Genomic DNA, 24,030 nt, shown 5'->3' on the forward strand with positions numbered 1-24,030 from the left:
AAATCTCAATTTCTACGAAACACGAACATCGCAAACGTTCCGCTAGAGCGCTGTTCGTGTTTCTATACAAATTGAGACGTATTTTGTAACCGAAAACTTACACTAAGAGTAAAGGAGAGATGAAAAAAAACAAGAAATAGTGTTGCGACTTGCGTATCACGCTGGGCTGGCGCGGCGGCTCCGGCGGGTGTGGTGCGCGGGCCGCGCCGCAGAGCGCGCATTGAAACAAAAGACGGTCGCATTGCCAGCCAGCGGCCGGGAAAATGGCAACAAACTCTAACAGCCTTATTCATAAAAAGTTAGAGCCTCCTTGAAGGCTCCTTGAAGGCCCGATGCTAAAAAACATGATTCATAAACGTCTGTTAGCGCTAATCAGTCGATCAAGCTTTGCTAAAGTTAGAGGACCGTAGACCCTCCTTTATCTCTCTGCTAAGTCACAAAATGGCCGCCACAAGTTTGAACAGCTGACTTTGACTAGAGCAAAAAACCATAGGTACCGAAGATATTTATAGTGAGGCAGGGCTACGCAGATTAAAAAAAAAAACAGAAAATTTATTTTCAGGAATTTGTATTTAATAATCCTCTAAATTAGCAACAATAAATTAACAATAAATATGAAAAAAAATAAGGATGATTAACATAATTATGCTTTTTGCACAACATAAACATGCGGATCGGAAATGGCGGAAAACAAACATCTCGCTTTTTATTTTTTTCCTGGTAATTTGCTGTCACTGCTGTCAATTATTATTTTTTAATTATCGATTAGCCATTTTTTGTCTTTGATTTGTCAAGGAGGCCAACATAACGCGTCTAATCCGTCTATCAGCAGCTCAACAACTAGCAGACTGCTAGCAAGCGTTTATGAATCATACTTCTTGACAACCGTCTAACAAGCTTAATCAGTCTGCTAAGTAACAGACCGATCAAACCTCAATTAGGATTTTTATGAATAAGGCTGTAAGTTATTGTACTAAATAAGTAAACAAACAAAATGACAAACAAAACAATATAACATAAAGGCTTATGAGAAAACATTAAAGACAAAAAAAAACTATCAGTGGCTGGGCAGGCATGTAGGTACACTCCTGGTTTTGGTCAGTCCATCCGATGGATCGGAACTTATGAGGCGTGCCTCAATACCACATACTTGTGCTCGTATAATGCGAGAAAATTGTATTTACTTGTTAGTATGGGATTTGATTTGCTTGGTAATCGCAACAGGCGTACAATTGGTTTAGTATGATTGGGTTTATTTCATAACAATCCTGTAAAGTTGTTAATTTCTTAGAAAATTGTGTTATGTTTGTCAAACGATCATTACGTATTTTTCCATTATTATTTTCAAACTTTATACCTTGTCTTAGTTTATATTGCAGCGTAACAAAGTAACGCTCAACTGCGTTTTAATTATAATTAATATGCATAATCTCATACCTGGAAGCTCAGTTTCATAAGTCCTACCGAAGTTTTGTGAATTAAAACCATTTTCCTTCATAATTCCTTTGGAGAAACACGTTCGGAAATCTGTAAAAGAGGCGTTATTTCCTGTTTGTATCCTATCTTATCCCAGATTTACAGGAAAAACTTTATATCCTTTGATTGAAATTTGAAAATACTTAAACAAAAATACTTAGTGCGTAATGATTTTCCATAGCATTTATCGGAAAATAGTAGATTGTACAACGAGAGCATAAAACGAGCCATTTTTAACCGAGACGTTCATATAGCCACCCGAGCCGGTGCGGCAAGGTGGATAGACACGTCGAGGGGCAATTGGTTCAATGCTCGAGTTTTACACTAGTTTACACTTGGATTTAGAGGAAATTAAATAGCAACAGTGGAATCAATAATAATTGTTCACTTAGTAGTAGGTATCTACTTTTATTTTTCATGCATTGCTATAATATTATATTTTTTTCGTTTTTTGTTAATTTATTTTGATTGATTTTTTGTTTTAAGTATATAAATTAAAAATTGTTAAAAAAAATATAAAGAAACTTTTTGTTTGTGGCTGTTGATCCTCATTTCCTTGTCTTAGACGAATATTTTACTTTGTGCAATAGAGCATAAAAAGTCATTTTATATCGCCTAGATCTAGCATAAATTCGAAGCTTACGAGCATGAGAAGTGAAAATTATATTTACCGTGCTCTCTCAATTATATCAANGCTTCAAGGGACTGTAGCCCTGATTAGATATATGGTTTTCATTTCAACTCAAACTACATCCCTCCACGCGTTCCCGAGATAAAGGGTCTTGAGAGACCGACACGGACGGACGGAAAAGTTTACCCTATAAATAAGGTTTCCGTTTAGGTTTCCGGAGCAAAAATGGCAAAAACGGAACCCTTATAGTGTTCGCCATGTCTGTCTGTCCGTCCGTCGCGCGCTTTGCTCAGGACTATCAATGCTAGAAAGCTGTAATTTTGCACGGATATATATGAAAACTATGTTTTTTACATTTTTTGCACCATTTTGTCGGCATGGTTGCCGTATATATCCGTGCCAAATTACAGGTTTCTAGCACTGGTAGTCTCTGAGCAAAGCCGGGATGGACAGACAGACAGACATGGCCGAAACTATAAGGGTTCCGTTTTTGCATTGGCTACGGAACCCTAAAAAAGAGTTAAAAATAAAAAATAAATATTTACTTATTATCATTCTAATAATAAGCCGTGTGGCCTAGTCGTTTGACCTATCGCCTCTCAAGCAGAGGGTCGTGGTTCAAACCCCGGCTCGCACCACTGAGTTTTCGGAATACATGTGCGTAATTACATTTGAAATTTACCACGAGCTTTGCGGCGAAGGAAAAACATCGTGAGGAAACCTGCACAAACCTGCGAAGCGATTCAATGGTGGCGTGTGAAGTTCCAATCAGCACCGGGCCGCGTGGGAACTACGGCCCATGCCCTCTTGTTCTGAGAGGAGGCCTGTGCCAGCAGTGGGACGTTATATAGGCTGGGATGATGATGATGATGAGATCATTCTAATGATTCCTGTCCGCAGGCTACTACTGACGCTAGTCGCGCTCGCCGGCTGCGCCTGCGCCGAACTCTCCACAGACGTGACGCCAGCCAGCGATTGATAGACGTGTTGGGGAAGCCAGCTGACGGCTTGGAGCCGGTGCGTGCGAACGAGACGCAAACAAGGAACGGGACAGGTATACACAGCTTTTATAAGGTATATCAACAGTATATATATATTATACCTTACGCTGCTATTTACTCTTAAACTACTAATAATTCTCAAGCAAACTTAGCCGTTATAGTTTTCCTTGTAAGTTTGATATACTTACTACCATCCTGAATTTTTTTCAAATTTTTCCACCCACCGGTTAGATTTTCGAAGGGGGGGGGACGCTCGATTTTAATGAAAATTTGCACAAGTTGAATATTTCACAAACAAATCACTGAATCGAAAAATCGTCTTAGCAAACCCCTAATGGAAAACTATGTTTTTTTACATTTTTTGAACCATTTTGTCGGCATAGTTTACATATATATCCGTGCAAAATCACAGCTTTCTAGCATTGATAGTCCCTGAGCAAAGCCGCGGACGGACAGACAGACAGACAGACATGGCGAAACTATAAGGGTTCCGTTTTTGCCATTTTGGCTCCGGAACCCTAAAAAGTCACAGACGTTGTGTCACTGGCACCGGAATGTATTACGTCTGTGACACGTATATGTGTCTCGGCATAGAAGTGACTGCTGTAGGATATTAGTGTATTGTAGCTTAGTGGATCTTTGCCGGGGCCGAACGTGTAAAAATACTATAAACATGAAGGTTTAATAGATTTTGTTTTCAGGTTGCATCTGCGTGCCTTTGTACCGGTGTATTGTCACCAACGATTCTTTACTCGGAGCTGATGATAAAACAGGTATGCCCATGGTTCATTTTAGGGTACCGTAGCTCTCTAAAATTTTAGAAATACCGTACCTAAAATCAACCAACAACAACGGTGAGAGTATAGATCGGTTCACTCACGAAGGCGCGTCTGTCCAGTAGGTGTAAACGTATCCGTACGACAAGTCTATGTGTGCGTAGCTCGAACGTGTCCTCAGTCGCAAGCGTACCGTCAGTCACGCCACACTGAGACTAAGACAACGAGTAAGAACGAGTGCACATTATAATAAGCTGTGGATACTCGGGGATCGCGACCCACACATTGTAAACACTGCCCTAATAAAAAGCCATACCTACATAGTAGCACTTAATAGGTTTGCGATAGTCAGCCCTGTGTATCTACGCACACATTGACGCGTGTACAGACGTCGTCGTGCCTACGTAGATCAAGAACGCGTATTTTGTACGGCGTTGCCTCCGTGTGCCCTAACTAAGCCTATTGCTTAATTTGCTTATGGGCTAATCCGGCACCGACTAATTTGGATAACGTTCAAAATTACACCCGAAGATCTGTTAGGACTGTTACCTTTGTTGCTATAACCACAAAACACAGATAGTTCAGAAGTCAATCTCCATACAAGTGCGCTCGAACAACGCACACATAGACACTGCTCATGGACACGATATCTCGGACCGGTTGGGACCAGTGCGAGCGCGAGTGCCATCCGCTGGAGACACGCGTCTGTGAACTTTTTTGTTGCAATAATGGAGCAACAAAAGAAAGTTATTATAACTGTTCAGTGGATGTGTTTAAATTAAATAATCGTGAATGTCGCCAATAACGAAACCGTCGCAAGATATTTTCTATGACAAATTTATAATATAACAATGACATTAAACTGAAAATATTTTAGTTATTAATTTATATTTCCATTCTTCCCGTTTCATTCTCAACACTAAATGAAACAGCTAGATAAGAGTGCCACTACCACGATAGTTTTTTGGTGCATAAGCCATAGTTGACAACCTTAGAGCGACCGCCGAGCGTAGGTATGAAAAGTGAAGTACATACAGGAGATTGACTTCTGAACTATCTGTATTTGTGCTATAACGGTGTGTCGCTATGAACTGTTTGATTTGTTTGGGGCGACCGGATGGCTAAGTGGTTAGAGAACCTGACTACGAAGTTTGAGTCCTGGGTTCGAATCCCGGCCGGGGCAGATATTTGTGTGAATAACACGAATGTTTGTTCTCTGGTCTTGGATGTTTAATATGTATTTAAGTATGTATTTATCTATATAAGTATGTTTATCCGTTGCCTAGTATCCATAGTACAAGCTTTGCTTAGTTTGGGACTAGGTCAATTGGTGTCAAATGTCCCATGATATTTATTTTTTTATTTATTGTGCATTTCTGGATTGTCTGTTCCCACAGCACATGCCCGAACGTGTTCGACGTGTGCTGCCCGCTGGGACAGCTTCGCCCGGAGCGGCGATGCCGCGCGCCGGCTGCGGCTGGGGCGGCGGGCGCGCGGCGCCCCTGGCGAGGCTGGCTTCGGCGAGTTCCCCTGGATAGTGGCCATATTGCAGTAACTAACGTTTATTTTAATCACATGCCAGTGGAGTTTTTGGTGGGTAGTTTGGGAAAAAATATGTGGGTACCTAGGAGTTACAGTGACTAATAACCTAACTATAAAAAAATCATTTTCAATACAAGCTTTTCTTGCTGACTGTACTTGCATTGTCACCCAAAACTATTAAATTTGCATACCAAGTTTCAAGTCGATGCTATTAACCGTTGAAGAGTTCCGTCCTGCGGAGACGATCCTGGCTGGACTACCAGATGTCACTAATAGATTATTGTATTGTCACTCGAGTTACATAAGTATTTCAAGTCAATCTGACTACTGAAGTTGGTGAAATTAAACTTGCAAGATTTGATTACAGACAGACAGACAGACAAACGGACAGGTGAAACTAAATAAAAGCTGTGTAATTAAAACGTTTGTAATGGTTTGTTAGTCAAATATCTCGTAGCATGGTGTAGGGTTGTGTTGCTCTGAAGATGAGCTCTGGTTGAGTTCCAAACGCGTCAGTGTTGTGTGGTGGTGGTGATAGATGGGTTTGTGTGATTTGGTGTGTTCTTACAGTGTGGAGGTGGGGAACTGCATGAGCACACATCATATTGGCATAAAAGTAGCTATCGTTAGGTCGCGGGTGATCAAAGTAATTGTTTTAGTTCATTGTAAGGTTGCTGGAAGAGATCGCTCTTAAGCGGTAAGCCGCCTAGTGCTTACCTTGTATTTTTTTACTGTGTATCGCTTCTGGTGTACAATAAAGAGTCTTTGTAATGTGTTGTATTTTTTTTATTCGACTGGATGGCAAACGAGCTAGTGGGTCTCCTGATGTTAAGAGATCACCACCGCCCATAAACATCCTGCAGCACCAGGGGTATCGCAGACGCGTGCCAACTTGCCTAAGATGGGATACCTCACGTGCCAGTAATTTCGCCGGCTGTCTTACTCTCCATGCCGAAACAACAGTGCAAGCACTGCTGCTTCACGGCAGGATTAGCGAGCAAGATGGGGGTAGCGATCCGGCGGACCTTGCACAAGGTCCTACCACCTGCATTATATTTGTTGTTTTATATTTATTGTATTGTATTTGTTTGCAGTAAGACAGCAGGCAAGAAGTGGTCGCCGCGCGAGTACATCGGCGGGGGCTCCATCATCCACCAGTCCGTGGTGCTGACCGCCGCGCATAAGGTCGCTGGTCAAAACCTGACCAAGGTGAGTCAATAAACAGCGTAATGAGGGCTATCGTTTTTAGGGTTCCGGAGCCAAAATGGCAAAAACGGAACCCTTATAGTTTCGCCATGTCTGTCTGACCGTGGCTTTGCTCAGGGACTATCAATGCTAGAAAGCTGTAATTTTGCCACGAATATACACACGTAAACTATGCCAACACAATGGTGCAATCAAGAATTCTAAAAAAAATTTTTTAGGGTAGGTACATCCGATAGACGTAAAGTAGGGGTGTTTTTTAACGCATCCAACCCTATAGTGTGGGATATCTTTGGATAGGTCTTTTTAAACCCATTAGGGGTTTTGCTAAGACAATTTTTCGATTCAGTGTTTTGCTTGCAAAATATTGAACTTGGTGGGTGAAAAAATTTGAAAAAATTCAGGATGGTAGTAAGTATATCAAACTTACAAGGAAAACTATAATGGTTAAGTTTTCTTTTAAGAGTAAATAGCAGCCTAAGTATAAAATATACCTAAATTTGGAATATTCCGTACAAAATCCTTAGAAAAATATTACTGAATTTTTTCGTAATGGCTACGGAACCCTATTTCGTGCGTGTCCTACACGCTCTTGGCCGGTTTTTATTTTATTTACTTAATTTCCCACGTTGTTACGAATAAAAGTTTTCTTTTCTTGCTAATATTACCTAGTAGGATAATTTATTGCATGTTATTCTAGTTGAAATGCCGAGCAGGTGAGTGGGACGCCGGCTCGGAATCCGAGGAGCTGCCGCATCAGGATCGAGACATCGCAGAGATCGTCAAGCACGAAGGGTACTCCCGCCGTGAGTGTGGCCATACCAATACCATAAACTTACTCGTATATATAATACTAATGTTCGCCCGCCGCTTCGCACACGTAAATCATTAAGTCCAGCTGAATTGAAATTCCGGGATTTTTAAAAATTCCCGTGGGAAGTCCCGAAAGTTAAATCGTTGTTTTCATTGACGTTACATTAAAAACAATCATAGTCAATTTTTATGACTAAGCCCAGCGGTTGATGTTTCGAGATTTTATCCTTATCCCGTGGGAATATCGGCAGCCAAACTTATTCATAGAGCCAAGAGCGTGTCGGACACGCCCAAAATAGGGCCATTATGAAAAAAATAAGTAATATTTCCTATCCTAGCCATTACAAAAAAATAAGTAATATTTTTCTAAGGATGTCGTACGTTAGGCTGCTATTTACTCTTAAACTACTAATAATTCTCAGGCAAACTTAGCCAATATAGTTTTCCTTGAAAGTTTGATATTACTACCTACCATCCTGAATTAGTTCAATTTTTTCCAAATAAAGTGTCTTTTTTTAGGGTTCCGGAGCCAAAATGGCAAAAACGGAACCCTTATAGTTTCGCCATGTCTGTCTGTTTGTCCGTCCGCGGCATTGATCAGGGACTATCAATGCTAGAAAGCTGTAACTTTGCACGGATATATATGTAAAATATGCCGACAAAATGGTACAATACAAATTCTAAAACAAAATTTTTATGGGTGTTTCCCATAGACGTAAAGTGGGGGTGATTTTTTTTCTCATCCAACCCTATAGTGTGGGGTATCGTTGGATAGGTCTTTTAAACCCATTCGGAGTTTGCTAAGACGATTTTTCGATTCAGTGATATCTTTGCGGAATATTGTAACCGGCTAGCCGGTCGGAGAAATAAAAGGCGTGTGGTTACAAAATAAAAATATAATACAAAATAATATATATACAATTATTTCAGTCAGCACTGATCTTGTAGATAAATTTAAAAAAAACACTGGCCTGAGACTTGTAGGATAGGTAGGGAAACAGGGCAGGGTGTAGAGGTAGCCTCGAAGCGTCCAGTCGCGACGGCGATCTGCTCCGAGGCAGCAGAACGGAGAGGAAGTGGAGATGATGATTTGGATTCAGCAGGAAAAAGGAAGGGCTGGAATCCCTGCACCCTGCTTTACTGCTTGCTTGCAGCACCCATCCAAGCCTCGTTTTAGTGTCGGACCAGCGGAAGAGAGCTAAACGAGACTTGGATTAGGTTTTACAAAATGTACACAAGAAATAAATGTTAGAAGTAGATATAATAATATTTACAATACCTGCAATAGTGGCAGCCCTATATTACAAGTAGTAGTCAGTGAAATAGCTATCACCGAATAAATAATTAATATTTTCTTGTAAAGAAAATCAAATTTCGGCTTACGCCTTGCCAAATAGTAGAGCCAATCACAGGAAAAAACAAAAGAATATCAATAATTTAGAATTTAGATTCTTTTCTTCTGTAAGCGGCCAGTTGCGCACCGCGGAGGTTTGCCATGTTACAGTACCTATTCAACTTTAAAGTGCAAATTTTCATGAAAATTTTGAAAACGTATAATAACGTAAATTAAATATTTTGATGGTCATTACTTATTTTTACGTGATATTCATCGGAAGACGCAATCTCCTCCCTTGTTGGTAGTTTTACAACTAAAACAAAAGTTCCTGAGCCTCTCAATCGCGGGGAGTGGGGGGAATCAGGTGAAACTAAGAAAACGAAAACATCGAGTAGCCTGTGAGACTCCACGTCCATACTTAAAGGTTAACGACGGTTATTCCAGGCCTTGTGACCAACAGTATCGCGCTGATATTCCTCAAGACCCCGTTCGACCTGTCCCACTACTGGCACGTGGGGGGCGCCTGCGTGGGCCGCCAACTGCCGCCGCCCGGCACCCACTGCCTCGCCACCGGCTGGGGCAAACGCGCGCACGGGCCCAAGGGGCAATACGCGCGCGTGCTGAAGAAGGTAAGCTATATAATACACTTATCTTATCTTATCTTATCGTTAGGGGTCCTTGCGGATACACTTCGACCCGTAGGGATCTTTTGTGTAATTACCCCTCCTTCGCACTTACTCTATTGCCTTTATCACCTCGTCCATAAATTGGATGATTTGACGTAGCTGTAGTGCCTTAAAGTCTCCTGGTGCGGGGTATCCGTCGCCAAAGAGTCTCATTCTTGATCTGGCGAGGGCGTCACATTCACACATAATGTATTCCATTGTTTCGTCTTCCTCGCCACATATTCTACAGACTTCATTGTCCTGTAGTCCCATCTTTACTAGTATGTGTTTAGTATTGAAGTGACCTGTGAATGCCCCGACGATATGTCGGAGTTGTTTCCTACTGAGTGTCCAGAGTTTTTTAGTCCAGCTTGTGCTGACATTTTCGATGAATCGTTTTGAATGCTTTAGACCTACCAGTGTTTTCCACTCTTGTTGGTGTTTAAGTTTGGTGTGGTCGTTTATGGCATTCTTCATGGTTCCTGTGAGAGTCCCACATACGGCTCGGGCCCTATGTTTTTGTTCATTGACCCTTCCCTTGCTAGCTCATCTGCTTTTTCATTTCCGATGAAGCCTTTGTGTCCTGGGATCCAAACCAGTCTCACTTTATTGCGTCTGCCAAGCTTGTTTAGTGCTTGTACCCCATTATAGATCAGTCTTGAGTCAATCTTTGGCGATGTGAGCGCCTTTAGGGCTGCTTGACTGTCACTGAGTATATTGATGGTTTTTCCCTTACCTTCCTATCTATATTCTCCTGTGCACAGGCGATAATTGCATACGTCTCTGTTTGAAAGACAGTTGCATAATTTCCCATGCTTACGCTACTGTTAAAGCTCTTGGCATGAATGCCGGCTCCTGTACCGGATTTCATTCTTAATACACTAGTTTAGCTATAGATAAGGACGCACCGCACATGAGCGAGCAAGACGCGAGAAATGGGCGCATGGGCCCAGGGGGAAATATGCTCGCGGGCTGAAGAAAGTAAGCTATATAATACACTACTGGGGCAAATTGACGGACAGCCCGAATGGATAGGACGCGAATAAGGTAGTAACAAGGCTAACTAGAGGGGCAAATGAACGCACATGAGCGAGCAAGCCCCGAGAAATGGCAGAATGGAGAAATGGGCGCGTGGGCCCAGGGGGAAATATGCACGCGGGCTGAAGAAAGTAAGCTATATAATACACTACTGGGGCAAATTGACGGACGGCCCGAATGGATAGGACGCGAATAAGGTAGTAACAAGGCTAACTAGAGGGGCAAATGGACGCACATGAGCGAGCAAGCCCCGAGAAATGGCAGAATGGAGAAAAGGGCGCATGGGCCCAGGGGGAAATATGCACGCGGGCTGAAGAAGGTAAGCTATATAATATACTAGTTTAGCTATAGATTAGGACGCACATGAGCGAGCAAGACGCAAGAAAAGGGGGCATGGGCCCAGGGGGAAATATGCACGCGGGCTGACGAAGGTAAGCTATATAATACACTACTAATTTTACTTATACACAGACTCGCACACTCGTTAATACGTAAACTTATAAACACACACACACAATCTTTTTAAGTTGTTTGGGTACGTTATGATGCCTAAGTAAATTAATTCCTCTCTGTAATGATACCTACTAGTAAAGGAGCGGTGTTCTCTTAATACAAGTAACATGTTTGCTTAAAAAGAGGCACCAGCACGGATACTGTTTTATGTCATTTTTGTTACTGAATAAAAATATTTTAATTTTTTTATTTTTTACTAACGGATAGGACGCGAATAAGGTAGTAACAAGGCTAACTAACTCGAAACGCAAATCATGTTATTTAAGAACAACTCTAAAAAGACTGATAATCTAACGTAATAATAAGTGGAGCGAGAATTGATATCGTCGACAGTGTGAAATTCCTTGGGTACGCATTGATCAGCATTAAACTGGAAGCAGGAGCTGGACTCTATTCAAAATTCCATTCATTCAGCCTGTTACGCTCTGAGAAGCCTTAGGGATGAATTGACAGTGGAACAGCTCAAGACAGTCTACTACGCACTAGTTGAATCCAAATTGCGGTATAGCATTATGTTCTGGGGAAATAGCTACATGTATAATATAAAAACAGCTCTGGTTGCACAAAAAAGAGCGATACGATCCCTTTTGCATCTTCCTCCGTGGATTTCTTGTAGAGAACACTTTAAAAACTTTAATATTCTAACAGTTCCTAGTCTATATGTACTTGTCTTACTCACTGCTTTCGTGAAAAAATTATCAAAATATGAGACTAGTGAGGAACAAAAGTTGCGTTTACTTTCGCGTACGAAAAAATTTAAAACTTGGTTTCTGTCCTAAGCGCAAGATAGAGAAGCATTGTACTAGAAACCAAGCAGTAAAAATGTTTAATAAGCTTCCCACTAACTTAAAAATGATTACAAGCTGTGTCACGTTCAGTAAAGAATTGAAAACATATTTGTTAAGAGGGTGCTTCTATAGCATTGAAGAAATATTTGCACAAGATTAAAAAACTAGTTTTTATTAATTGTAATTTGTAAACCAAAGTTATGTACATCATCCTAGTCATATACTTCTATTATTAAGTGCATGTACTATGTAAGTTCAAACACAATCACTGTATTGTTCATGAATAAATAAATAAATAAATAAATAAATAAAAATGACCCTATTCGCTCGTCAGGTGTCAGTGCCGATAGTGAGCAGCGCGGAGTGCGAGTTCCAGCTGCGCGGCACGAAGCTGGGCGCGCAGTTCGCGCTGCACCCGTCGCTGACGTGCGCGGGCGGCGCGGGCGCAGACGCCTGCACCGGCGACGGCGGGGCGCCCCTCGTCTGCCGGCTGCCCGTGAGTGTTACTTAGATACCATAGGATGCACGTCGGCCGGCTGGTAAAGCCAGGGATACACTAAGGGACAAATATCTAGAGATGCCACGAATAGTGATTTGGCCGAATACCGAATAGGTAACGAATATTCGGCGAGGCTCAGGGCCGAAGCGCCGAATATTCCGCAACACTCAGTAGTTTTCATGGATGACAGGTTTAAACCTCAACCTCAGTGAAGTACGTGCGATAACGACACCGCCGTGGGTGCTTTTGTTTCATTTGTTATTGGGTCGTGTCACACAAAACACTTTTTCTTTGTTGATTGTTGGTATTGTTACATGACATGAAACATTTGTTCGCGAAAAGTTTTACAAAATTATAATATTATGAGTTTTATTTTTCATACCGAATGGTGAAATAAGTCGCCGAATAGCCGAATACCGAATAGTTACCGAATATTCGTAGCATCTCTCAATCGCAATTCTCGTACTTGAGACGTATATGCAAACTGTATAATGATAGTTGTATGAGTGCAGATTTGTTTTGCAGCTCGTTGGATGTATTTAAAAAATGTATTAGAGATTTATTGAAGTAGATATTTATATATGCATGTATATGTGTGTGTATATGGGCTCAAGATAATTGATGATCTTAATATTGCTTAGGTATAGGTTGTACGTTTAAACGTGTTTCATATTTTCATATTTTTCATATTTTTTAACAAAAGTTATCTGTACTTAATATTTTACAGGGAACTATAGGTCTATTTATATAAAACTAATTCCTAGCTTTAGCTAAAATGCAAAATTATTGTGAAAGACTGTTTGTTTCTAAATAAATCATAAAAAAAAAAAAAAACCCACGACGTGGTCATGCGAAGCCGGCCGATTTCATCCGACTTATCTGGCGAATTCTGACGTCGTTGGCTACACGATGTTGCCAGACATGTCGAGCTATGTCCGACTACGTCGCGCCACTTCACCCGACGTACATTTGCCAAGTGTATCCCTGGCTTTATGATTAACCTATGACGACACGGAAAAACGTTTCGTAGTTGCCTCATAAGTAATACATCCACATCTTAACACACACACCACGCTTCTTTATTTTTACATACTTTTATTTAGTTTCACCTGTCCCGTTGTCTTGTCTGTCTGTGTGTAATCAAATCTTGCAAGTTAAATTTGACCAACTTACAGTAGATGCCGTGGTGGCCTAGTGGTTTGACCTGTCGCCTCTCAAGCAGAGGGTCGTGGGTTCAAACCCCGGCTCGCACCTCTGAGTTTTTCGAAATTCATGTGCGGAATTAAGTATATTTGGAATTTACCACGAGCTTTGCGGTGAAGGAAAACATCGTGAGGAAACCTGCACAAACCTGCGAAGCGATTCAATGGTGCGTGTGAAGTTCCCAATCCGCACTGGGCCCGCGTGGGAACTATGGCCCAAGCCCTCTTGTTCTGAGAGGAGGCCTGTGCCCAGCAGTGGGACGCATATAGGCTGGGATGATGATGATGACAGTAGTCAGATTGACTTGAAATTTGGAATACTTATGTAAATTACGTGCAGGTAGTCCAGCCAGGATCGTCTCCGCAGGACGGAACTCTTCAACGGTTAATAGCATCGACTTGAAACTTGGTATGCAAATTTAATAGTTTGGGTGACAAATGTGACAATGCAAGTAGGTACAATCAGCAAAAAAAGCTTGTATTAAAAATGTTTTTTTATGGTTAGGATATTTGTCACTGTAACTCCCTAAGTACCCACATATTTTTCCCCAAACTACCCACAAAAGCTCATCGAGTTGAAATTTGGTATGCAAATGTAGTTTGGGTGACAATGCAAGTAGAGTCGACAAAAATACAGCAAAAAAGCTTGTATTAAAAATGTTTTTTTATGGTTAGGATATTTGTCACTGTAACTCCCTAAGTACCCACATATTTTTCCCCAAACTACCCACAAAAGCTCATCGAGTTGAAATTTGGTATGCAAATGTAGTTTGGGTGACAATGCAAGTAGAGTCGACAAAAATACAGCAAAAAAAGCTTGTATTAAAAATGTTTTTTTATGGTTAGGATATTTGTCACTGTAACTCCCTAAGTACCCACATATTTTTCCCCAAACTACCCACAAAAACTCATCGAGTTGAAATTTGGTATGCAAATGTAGTTTGGGTGACAATGCAAGTAGAGTCGACAAAAATACAGCAAAAAAAGCTTGTATTATAAATTATATTTTTACCAAAAACTTATTACTGAGTGTAATGATTAAGTAAATTGGTCCATTTATTTTTGATTTTGAAATTTAAATCATTATTGTAAGTATACGGGGGGGGGGGGCGTTGCTATCTGTGACGCAGTTTTGCAGGTATCATCGTTTTGATTTTTTTAATGTAAGTATGTGTCTCAGTAGCTCAATTATGAGAGTAGAATCGAACCTTGGATTAAAAGCCCCATGGTCAGAGACTCCCTGCAGCGGCGTCTTTAGCCCATGTAGCGCCCGTACTTTAGCGCCATCTAGGAAGCGCGCGGTCAAAATGCAATAGGTACAAAGTGCCGCGGCCGGCGCCCCTAACACCGCTGCGCCCGTGTGCAACGCACACCCTGCACTATAGGTAAAGACGCCTGACTCCCTGTATAACCAAATTGCTATTGTTGCAAATAATAGTATATTGTCTTAAGGGCTGTAAATAAGGAATTACGATCGAGAGTCTATTAAAATGAGTCGATGTTCGTAATACTAGTACCGCCCGTGCGACATACAATGTTTTTCATCACATTTGCGAGTAAAATAGTACCTATACCTATGTATTTGTAAAATAAAAACTAATATTAAAAAAAAAATGCCGATACAATTATACAGCTCCCATCGGCATCAAACTCATTTACAAGGTAGCCTGCATGTTACGACACTGTTTACGAGCAAGCGTGATGAAATAGTATTTTATCTACATGCATATCATAATTTCCCTATTATATGTTCAGAAACGACTATCAAATGGCCTTTATTAAGAAACCTGGTATCTGCGGGTGCATCTTAATGTTCACATTAAAGTACAGTGCATCTTAATGTTTACATTAAAGTATCGGTAATACTTTTTTTTAACAATGCATATCTGTACATATTGTAGAAAACTTGTGACATGCATGTAGATAATAATTATTATTATAAATAAAACTTTAGTTTTTTATTATCTGTTTTATTTAAGCTTTGGTAGGTACTTCAAACTAGTTATCAGTAACACTAACTTAAAAATACAGGCCATATCTGAACATATTATAGAAAACTTATGATATGCATGTAGATAAAGTTATGTATGCGGCTATACATAATTAGGCATTAAAACACTCGTGATCTTATTATGAAACTCGCCTTCGGCTCGTTTCATAAAACCACACTCGTACTTTAATGCCTCTCATTATGCACCAGCCACATAAATAACTATTATGCAATCCATACTAATATTATAAATGCGAAAGTAACTCTGTCTGTCTGTCTGTCTGTCTGTTACGCTTTCACGCCTAAACGCTGAACCGATTTTGATGAAATTTGGTACAGAGATAGAATAGACCCTGGGAAAGAACATAGGCTATTTTTTATCGCGAAAAAGAGGCTTTCAGGGTTGAAATAGGGGATGAAAGTTTATATGGTGGAAGTTCGTAGCTATCGAAGATAAAACCATGAAACTTGGCATTTAGGCACTTAATAAGAAATAATTCTATATTTGTTTGAGCTTTTTTAAAAAATCGACCTGTGAGGGGATGAAATAGGGGATGCAAGTTTATACGCAAGGTCGTCATTATTGAAGATAAATCGATGAATCTTTATTAAAGTTGCCATTTCGGCACGTGAAAAGAGATAAATAGATTCGCACGTTTTTAAAAATCTTCCTGTGAGGGGTGAAAGTTTATATGGAAGATCGTCATTGTCGAAGATAAATCGATGGTTCTTTATGAAACTTGGTATTTGGGCACGTGATAAGAGATAAATACATATTTGTTCGCGCGTTTTTAAAAATTCTTCCTGTTCAATGAGGGTGAAATAGGGGATGAAACATTATACTTATGGAAGATCGTCATTGTTGAAGATAAATCGATAAATCTTTATGAAACTTGGCATTGGGCTACTTATAAGAAATAAATAGATATTTGTTTAAGCGTTTTTGAAAATGTTACATGCGAGGGGATGTTAGCAGAGGGGATGGTGCAGTGTTAGCAGAGCCTTTTAAGCTCATAAGCAAAATATACGCAATGTGGGGTCATTTTAGATGGCTTATTCACATAGACAGTCAGACATGAAAAATTATGATTTTCAGATTTTTCTTATTTATTGTGCTATAAGAGCTACCTTTATGCAAAATTCCAAGTTTCTAGGACAGCCAGAAGTACCTACCCTATAACTTTTTCTGTTGAGGCAATTTGTATGGAAACACCTTTTTAACGACTGTAGCTTTTGATTGCCTTGACTTAGAGGTGTGATTTTTTCACAGCTTTCGGGACTATTGACCTGAGTTTAGGGTTTTAATTTCAACTCGATATATACCTTACTCCGCGCGTTTACGAGATAAAGGGTCTTGACAGACAGACGGACGGACGGACAGCAAAGTAATCCTACAAGGGTTCCATTTTTTCCTTTTAAGGTACGGAACCCTAAAAAACATTTGATCTGGCGCTTTTCAAATTTCGACCTATTTACTTGAAAATATGAGTATGAAAGTTCTTAAGGAATTCCAAAAAAAGTTACTACGTATAAGTATATTTATCGGAAATATATGTAGCTATGCTTAGTAAAAATGCCTTGACTTACAATAAAGGACGTAAGGTGTCAATAGTTCACTATGAAGAATTAGTCCTTTTGTGTTGGCAGGGTAGATAGAATACACGTCGTATTGCTAAAATATGGCTACCCGCAAAATATTTATGTTTTACCAAAGAACATCGGATGGATGGATGTATGGAAGAACAAAAAAAAATAGTTTATATTTGTAGCAATGTACTAAAATAGGTTATTTTTGGTAAACCGTAGAAGTTTCTATGTACTATTATTGGCAGAATAGGTATCCTATATAAATTAAATACTTCCCAAAATTACTATTTCAAGCGGACGAAGTCGCGGGCAGAAGCTAGTAAAGAATATTTTATTCATTGTGTCCCAGGACACGGGTCACCGCTACTCGGTGGTTGGCATGGCGGCATGGGGCGTGGGCTGCGGCGCGCTGCCCGGCGTGTACGTCAGCGTGCCGCCGTTCCGCGCGTGGCTCGCAGACGTCATGGCCGCGCATGGCTACGGCGACCGCTCGTACCAGCACGAGTAGGGGGGGGGGAGGGGGGATCCCATGGCTACGACAGTTCTTACCAGCACGAGTAGTGAGACGCAAGAGCAGATCCAGGGGGGAGGGGCATGCGGGTTTCCTATATCTAAATAAAGAAAAACTCGCATTTCATTTACAAACTGTATTTAACTTAGATAAGGTTCAAATAAATTAGTTATAATTAACTACAAAAGTTCTTTTATTACAAGCTGTGAGGCGTTGAAGAAACTCCGAACTGATGTAAAGGAAATTGTCAACTGCTTTTCTTGCCTTGACTAGACTATAGATTAGTGACTGACACTATTGAATGTGACACTTATGTCTGTGACAATAATGCCTGTGACGCTAATGTCTGTGATACTTATGTCAGTGACACTTAAGTCTGCGACACTAATGTCCTGACACTAATTTCTGCGACACTTAATGTCAGTGACACTATGTCTGGGACACTAATACCTGCAACACATTAGTGTTGCGACACATGCCTGTAACACTAATGCCTGTAAAACTAATGTCTGTGATACTGATGTCTGCGACACTTAATGTCTGTGACACTAATGTCTGTGCCACCAATGTCTACGACACTAATTTCTGTAACACTAATGTCTGAACTAATGTCTGTGATACTGATGTCTGCGACACTTAATGTCTGTGACACTAATGTCTGTGACACTAATGTCTGTGCCACCAATGTCTACGACACTAATTTCTGTGACACTAATGTCTGTGACACCAATGTCTAAGACACAAATTTCTGTTACACATTGTCTATGCCACTAATGTCTGCGACACTGATATCAGCGACACTAATGTCTAAGACACTGACGACATGTCCTGTTATACGCTAAACAGTGATAGGTCGAGGAGTGTGGCATGACCATTGATGGCGCAGTAGTATTCCGCCCCCGCAATGTATGTGATGACTAGAGCGCCAACCGCCGCGCTCAGAGTCGATGATCTGGGTAATAGCACGCCCGCTGCCACCAACAGGCCGAAGTATGTTGTGTATCTGAAATAATAATACAAAACATGAATATTACCACTATAAGAAAGCCTCTCTCTCTCTCTCCCAATTTTTACACTTTTAGACCTAGGTACTTTGTTAGACTTAAATTACTGTCTTAAATCGCAATTTCTTGGTTCCCTTATACATAATATACATTATACTTACAGTATGTTATATTAAAGGTTTTTATATATCAAATGATCATTATACATGGTGTTAAGGTCTTTCTATCCTGTAAGATAATTTAGCCTACATTAAGGCTAAGTACTTATTACGAATACAGTATAAGTGGAAAACATTCGGACTAAAAATAAAATCTATCGTGTGAACATAAATTCGCCATACATAATATTGGTATATTATGTCCAACTATTGTACTTAGTTATGTCACTTCACTATAACTACTTTTTTACATTTTAAAAGTTTATTTATTTATTTATTTTGATAGAAATGCCGACCAAAATCAGACCATGTTATCCATACTCCATACTTTGTATTAATCCATATCCAAATAAACTATTTCAAATTCAAGACTGTTAAAATACCTGTACCTTTATGAATTATTCAAATCGAAAATTCCATTCAAAAGATATGACGAATTTAAAAACGTCGCCCGGTTTCGCGCGGGTATACTTATAGTTTTTGGGAAATAAAGCTGAAAAATATGCGTGCAGAGCCGGGGCAGGGCGCAATCGCTAGTATATGAAATATTTTTATATGCATTACGCACCCGGATTTAGGAACTATTACTATCTATTGAAACTTAGTCTTTAATCCACCACCAGAAATAAAAATAACATTTACCAATTAATGTTCAAGCATCTAGCATTCACCCACATTCAAAAAGCATATCTGCCCTTTTTCTGTAAAAAAGATATAAAATTAAAAAAATCGTTATTCAAGTAGTGCAAACTATGGTGCATGGCACGGTCTTGAATAAGCCTCGTCAGGATTGTGAATGTGACCTTTTTTTCTGTCTGTTCCTCCCCCAAAATCAAAATTATATAACCCAAACAGTCCACATCGACATTGGCAAAGTAAATCTTTCTAAAACAGCAAGGGTCAAATATATATTTTTCTCATGGCTTACACCATAAAATAAAATATATTTGACCTTTATGAATTTTTATTATTTTTAATTTGATATTTGATTTTGATTTTTTTCGATTTGACGATAGACTGTGTACGTAGTTATAACTGTACGAAAAAAAAAGGGTATCACCCCTTTCTGGGTTGAATTTGAATAAGCCCATAAGTGTTCAAGTGCTCGCCTACATAGAAAACCAGCCAAGAGCGTGTCGGACACGCCCAAAATAGGGCCATTATGAAAAAAATAAGTAATATTTCCTATCCTAGCCATTACGAAAAAATTAAGTAATATTTTTCTAAGGATTTCGTGTTTTGTACGGAATATTCCAAGTTTAGGTATATTTTATACCTTAGGCTGCTATTTACTCTTAAACTACTAATAATTCTCATGGAAACTTAACCGTTATAGTTTTCCTTGTAAATTTGATGTTTTTACTACCATCCTAAATTTTTCAAATTTTTCCACACCGGTTTAGATTTTAGAGGGGGGGGGGGGGGGGGGGGATGCTCGATTTTAATGAAAATTTGCACTAAAGTTGAATATTATGCAAAAAAATCACTGAATCGAAAACTCGTTTTAGCAACCCCCTAATAGTTTTGAAAGACGTCTCTAACAATACCCCACACTACAAGGTTGGATGACAAAAAAAAACACCCCCACTTTACGTCTATGGGAGGTATTAAAATTTTTTTTTTTCATTTTTTATTGTATCATTTTGTCGGCATAGTTTATATATATAATAATATATATTCGTGCAAAATTACAGCTTTCTAGCATTGATAGTCCCTGAGCAAAGCCGACGACGGACACACAGACAGACAGACATTGCGAAACTATAAGGGTTCCTTTTTTGCCATTTTGGCTACGGAACCCTAAATATCGGCCAAAAATTAATTAGGTTAGGTAGATGGTAGTTTCTATGAATGAACTGAGCCAAAAAAAACTTGGTGTTGAATTTCATTTAATGCATAGAAAACATTAATTCAAAAACTCACCTAGTAACAGTCATCTGATCCATTTCCTCGTCTTCTCTATCCTGAATACACATGTCACCTTTCTTTGAGAACCCTTTGGCACACTTCCTGCACATATCCGGACTGTCACCATAGCAGCCTTTGCAGGCTCTGTCACAAGCCATGCATTTATAAGACCCTTTTGAGTTCAGACAGAACTCGTCTTTGGTGCAAATGTTGATGTCGTTGCATTCATTGATGTCCAGGCAGCCTTCGTCTGTGTCGAAGAGGAAGCCTGGTCTGCAGGCCACGCAGTCGCGAGGGGAGCCATCTCGGCAGCCCCCCATGCAGGAGTAGTGGCAACGTTTGCATAGAAGATGATCCGAGTCCTCGTAGGATTTGTAATAACCTGGAATGTTATCTCAAATATACATGCCACCTTTCTTTCACCCTTTGGCACATTTACTGCAAAAACAAGGGATAAATATTCCTCAAAATTAAGGGATACATTTAAGCCAAAGAAGAAAGAAACGAAAAAAAGACTTCTTAAAATCTGGAATGCTGATAGCTAGACGTCTAGAATAAAACATAGGCTAAGTAGGGATAAAATCGAGTTTAGTCATGAAATTCGGAATAGTTGTAACAGCTAGTATAATTATAAGAAGTACACTAACCTGCGAAGCATTCATTACAAAACTCGCCGCTGTAGCCTGGGTCACAAAGGCAGGTGCCATTCCCTTTCCTGGTCCCGTCACCTCGGCACTTCCCGTTCCCGCTGCACACATTCTCCAAATCTCCATGGCACGGCAAACACTGTTTACCATAATGATGCTTCGGACAGCATACTTCAAGCTTCTCTATACAAATATGTTGAAAGATATCAGGTGCTTTGTTAGAGTGGAGCCACCACTCTTCTATGAACGGTTTTGCTTGGGTTGCGGTCTCTAAGCAGGCTGGTTTGGAGCGGGGCTCCTCGCATAGGCTTTGTTGGATGATAGCAAGACGGTGGCTGCTGTGTTCTGTTGGCTCATATATGGTGCGTTGCATACCTAAAAATTTATTATAATTTTATCTTTGTGCCCAAATATACAATAGAATTTTACGTACACAATAAGTTCAAAGGAATTAGACCTATGATAATGTCTCATCCCAGCCTATACATGTCCTGCTGCTGGGCATAGGCCTCCTCTGAGAATGAGAGGGCTTGGGCTTGGGCCATAGTTCCCACACGGGCCCAGTGCGGATTAGGAACTTCACACACACCATTGAATTGCTTCGCAGGTTTGTGCAGGTTTCCTCATTATGTTTTCCTTCACTATAAAGCTCATGGTAAATTTCAAATGTAATTTCGCACATGAATTTGAAAAACACAGGTGCAAGCTGGGGTTTGAACCCACAATCCTCTGCTTGAAACAACTGGGCCACCACGGCTTGGCATGTGATAATGTTATAAAGTAAAAATTCTTTTATTTCTTTCTTGTTTTATACCACTGCAATTCGAGTTTATTTCCAAAACAATTAGATTGAAATCCCTTTGATATTTTTTTTTATATTTATGCAGTGGGTCTCAGGAGATTAAAACGAAATTGCCCGCGCTGGCTTAATCCGCCCTGCTGGACTTGCCTATACCTATCAACATCAAACTTGGTTTTAGTTGCTTTACTTTCCATTGGCTAGAACACATTGAAAAATAACACATGTGAATGGGTACTTCAAGAAATACTTTACTACTTTTACTTTACTTTACCTTTCTCAAAAGAGTCCACGAATACTTTGCACGCCTGGCACGGCCCTAGCTCTTCATACCGCTGCCGGATTTCGTCGGCCGCACCAAAACCATCGCAAAATAGAACCGTCAAGAAAATCGCATAAAACCCCAATAAAAATGATGCCATAGCGTCGTAAACGCGCTTTAACACCTGAAAATACAAATTGTTAACATAAAAAACGCATTAACTATAAGAAGTTAACAATTATTTAATAACAAAAGTAGGATTCACTTGGTACGCAACAAAAATATATTTTACATCCAATGAAGTTAAAATTACTTACGGTGACTGGATATTTTTTGATACTTTTATTTTCAGTAACGTTACATTATCAATATTAACATGCTCTCAGCATTTCTATGTATTAATTATAGTGAAATACTATCACAATAATACAAAATCAATACTGTGATCTCATTCAAATCAAATGGTGTTCGACGTGTTTGTTGTACGACATTTCATAAATTCGCAAGTGTCACTAGTGTCAGTGTCAGACTGTCAGTAGAGACAACCGGCATGCAACCGGCTGGATTATTTTTGTTCAAGTCATTGTTTTAACAGTAAAGTTTAACACGTCACACCGGCCAACATGTATAAAAATAAGTGAGTCCAGTCTTGGTACAGCCGAACAAATTGAATCATGACCCAGGGTGGAACCTTTTAATAATCAATTTCACTATGATTTCCTTGGCAAAAGTATGAGATGTCAACATGACATTAGTAGCACAAAGGCTCCACCCTGTAGGACTACTACGAAACTCGAAACTCGAAGTTCGTATCGTACCGTCCCTCTCGCTCGTATTAAATATAGTATAAGTGTCAGAGAGACTGCATGACACGAACTTCGATTTTAGAGTTTCGTAGTAGCCCTGCTGCCCGGGTCATGACGACTGTACTTGGACTGTACACTTCGATTTTGAAACATTGTCCGCGTTTTGTTGTGTGCGTGCATGTGCATGTGTGTGTTATGTCAGAATTAGTTCTTTCATTACGCCACCAGTTAGCGCTTGCTACCATACATGCAAATTTAGCCATAGAGTTGCCACTCTTTCCTACATAGGTAGGTTTAGACGGAAGTATTCATAGGTATAGCGTATTTTTTGTAGTATCTTTTATTTCTAAAAGGCAAAAAATAAGTAGGCAAGAAAGGGAAGTAGTGGGAGACAGATTATAGGGTAAAAAAAATAAAAAATAAAAAAAATGTAGCCCAAATTTGCCACCCCTAAAATCTTCCGCCCACTCAACCTGCCACTGTGTCATATAGGTAGGTACACATACCTACTTAATAAATGACGCGACATTCTTAGAAAAATATTACTTGATTTTTTCGTAATGGCTACGAAACCCTATCCTGGGCGTGTCCGATAGGCTCTTGGCCGGTTTTATTTGTCATAAGTTACTTCATACGTTTTTAAGAACACTTAATTTGTGACAAATAAAGCTCAATTAGAGGTCAATGCGACACTGAAAAACCGGCTAGATTTACCAAAAAATTAAAATTTTACTTTCTGACCTTCCTTGGACCACAAATTGCGTCAAAACCATTGATCCTACAAGTAAAACTAGTACAAATGATTTACAGGTAATTTAATCAGCTTTAAATTAAGCGTAAAGTTAGGCCTGTAAGTTTCGTAATTCTCTCGTAAT

At 39.8% G+C, this 24,030-nt stretch overlaps 2 protein-coding genes across 3 annotated transcripts; one reads left to right on the forward strand and one right to left on the reverse strand.

Moving 5' to 3' along the window:
• Positions 1–4,970: 4,970 nt before the first annotated feature.
• On the forward strand, positions 4,971–17,583 carry LOC141443129 (phenoloxidase-activating factor 2-like). Its single transcript, XM_074108341.1, has 7 exons — positions 4,971–4,977; positions 5,282–5,435; positions 6,521–6,635; positions 7,330–7,435; positions 9,223–9,407; positions 12,117–12,278; positions 17,410–17,583. The coding sequence occupies exons 1-7, from the start codon at positions 4,971–4,973 to the stop codon at positions 17,566–17,568; spliced, it is 888 nt and encodes a 295-aa protein (XP_073964442.1). The 3' UTR covers positions 17,569–17,583.
• Positions 17,584–17,734: 151 nt separating this feature from the next.
• Creld (Cysteine rich with EGF like domains) lies at positions 17,735–22,868 on the reverse strand. Of its 2 annotated transcripts, XM_074107691.1 has the most exons (6): positions 22,667–22,868; positions 22,362–22,533; positions 21,289–21,663; positions 20,657–21,023; positions 19,376–19,434; positions 18,487–18,574 (listed from the first exon to the last, which is right to left on the reverse strand). In XM_074107691.1, the coding sequence occupies exons 2-5, from the start codon at positions 22,507–22,509 to the stop codon at positions 19,401–19,403; spliced, it is 924 nt and encodes a 307-aa protein (XP_073963792.1). In that variant the 5' UTR covers positions 22,510–22,533; positions 22,667–22,868; the 3' UTR covers positions 18,487–18,574; positions 19,376–19,400. The 2 variants fall into 2 exon arrangements, with proteins under 2 accessions (XP_073963791.1, XP_073963792.1); XM_074107690.1 differs by lacking the exon at positions 19,376–19,434 and having other exon boundaries at positions 17,735–18,574; positions 22,667–22,863.
• Positions 22,869–24,030: the final 1,162 nt, after the last annotated feature.

The sequence above is a fragment of the Choristoneura fumiferana genome, chromosome 26 (genome assembly GCF_025370935.1).
Source record: "Choristoneura fumiferana chromosome 26, NRCan_CFum_1, whole genome shotgun sequence".
Classification (NCBI taxonomy): Eukaryota; Metazoa; Arthropoda; class Insecta; order Lepidoptera; family Tortricidae; genus Choristoneura; species Choristoneura fumiferana.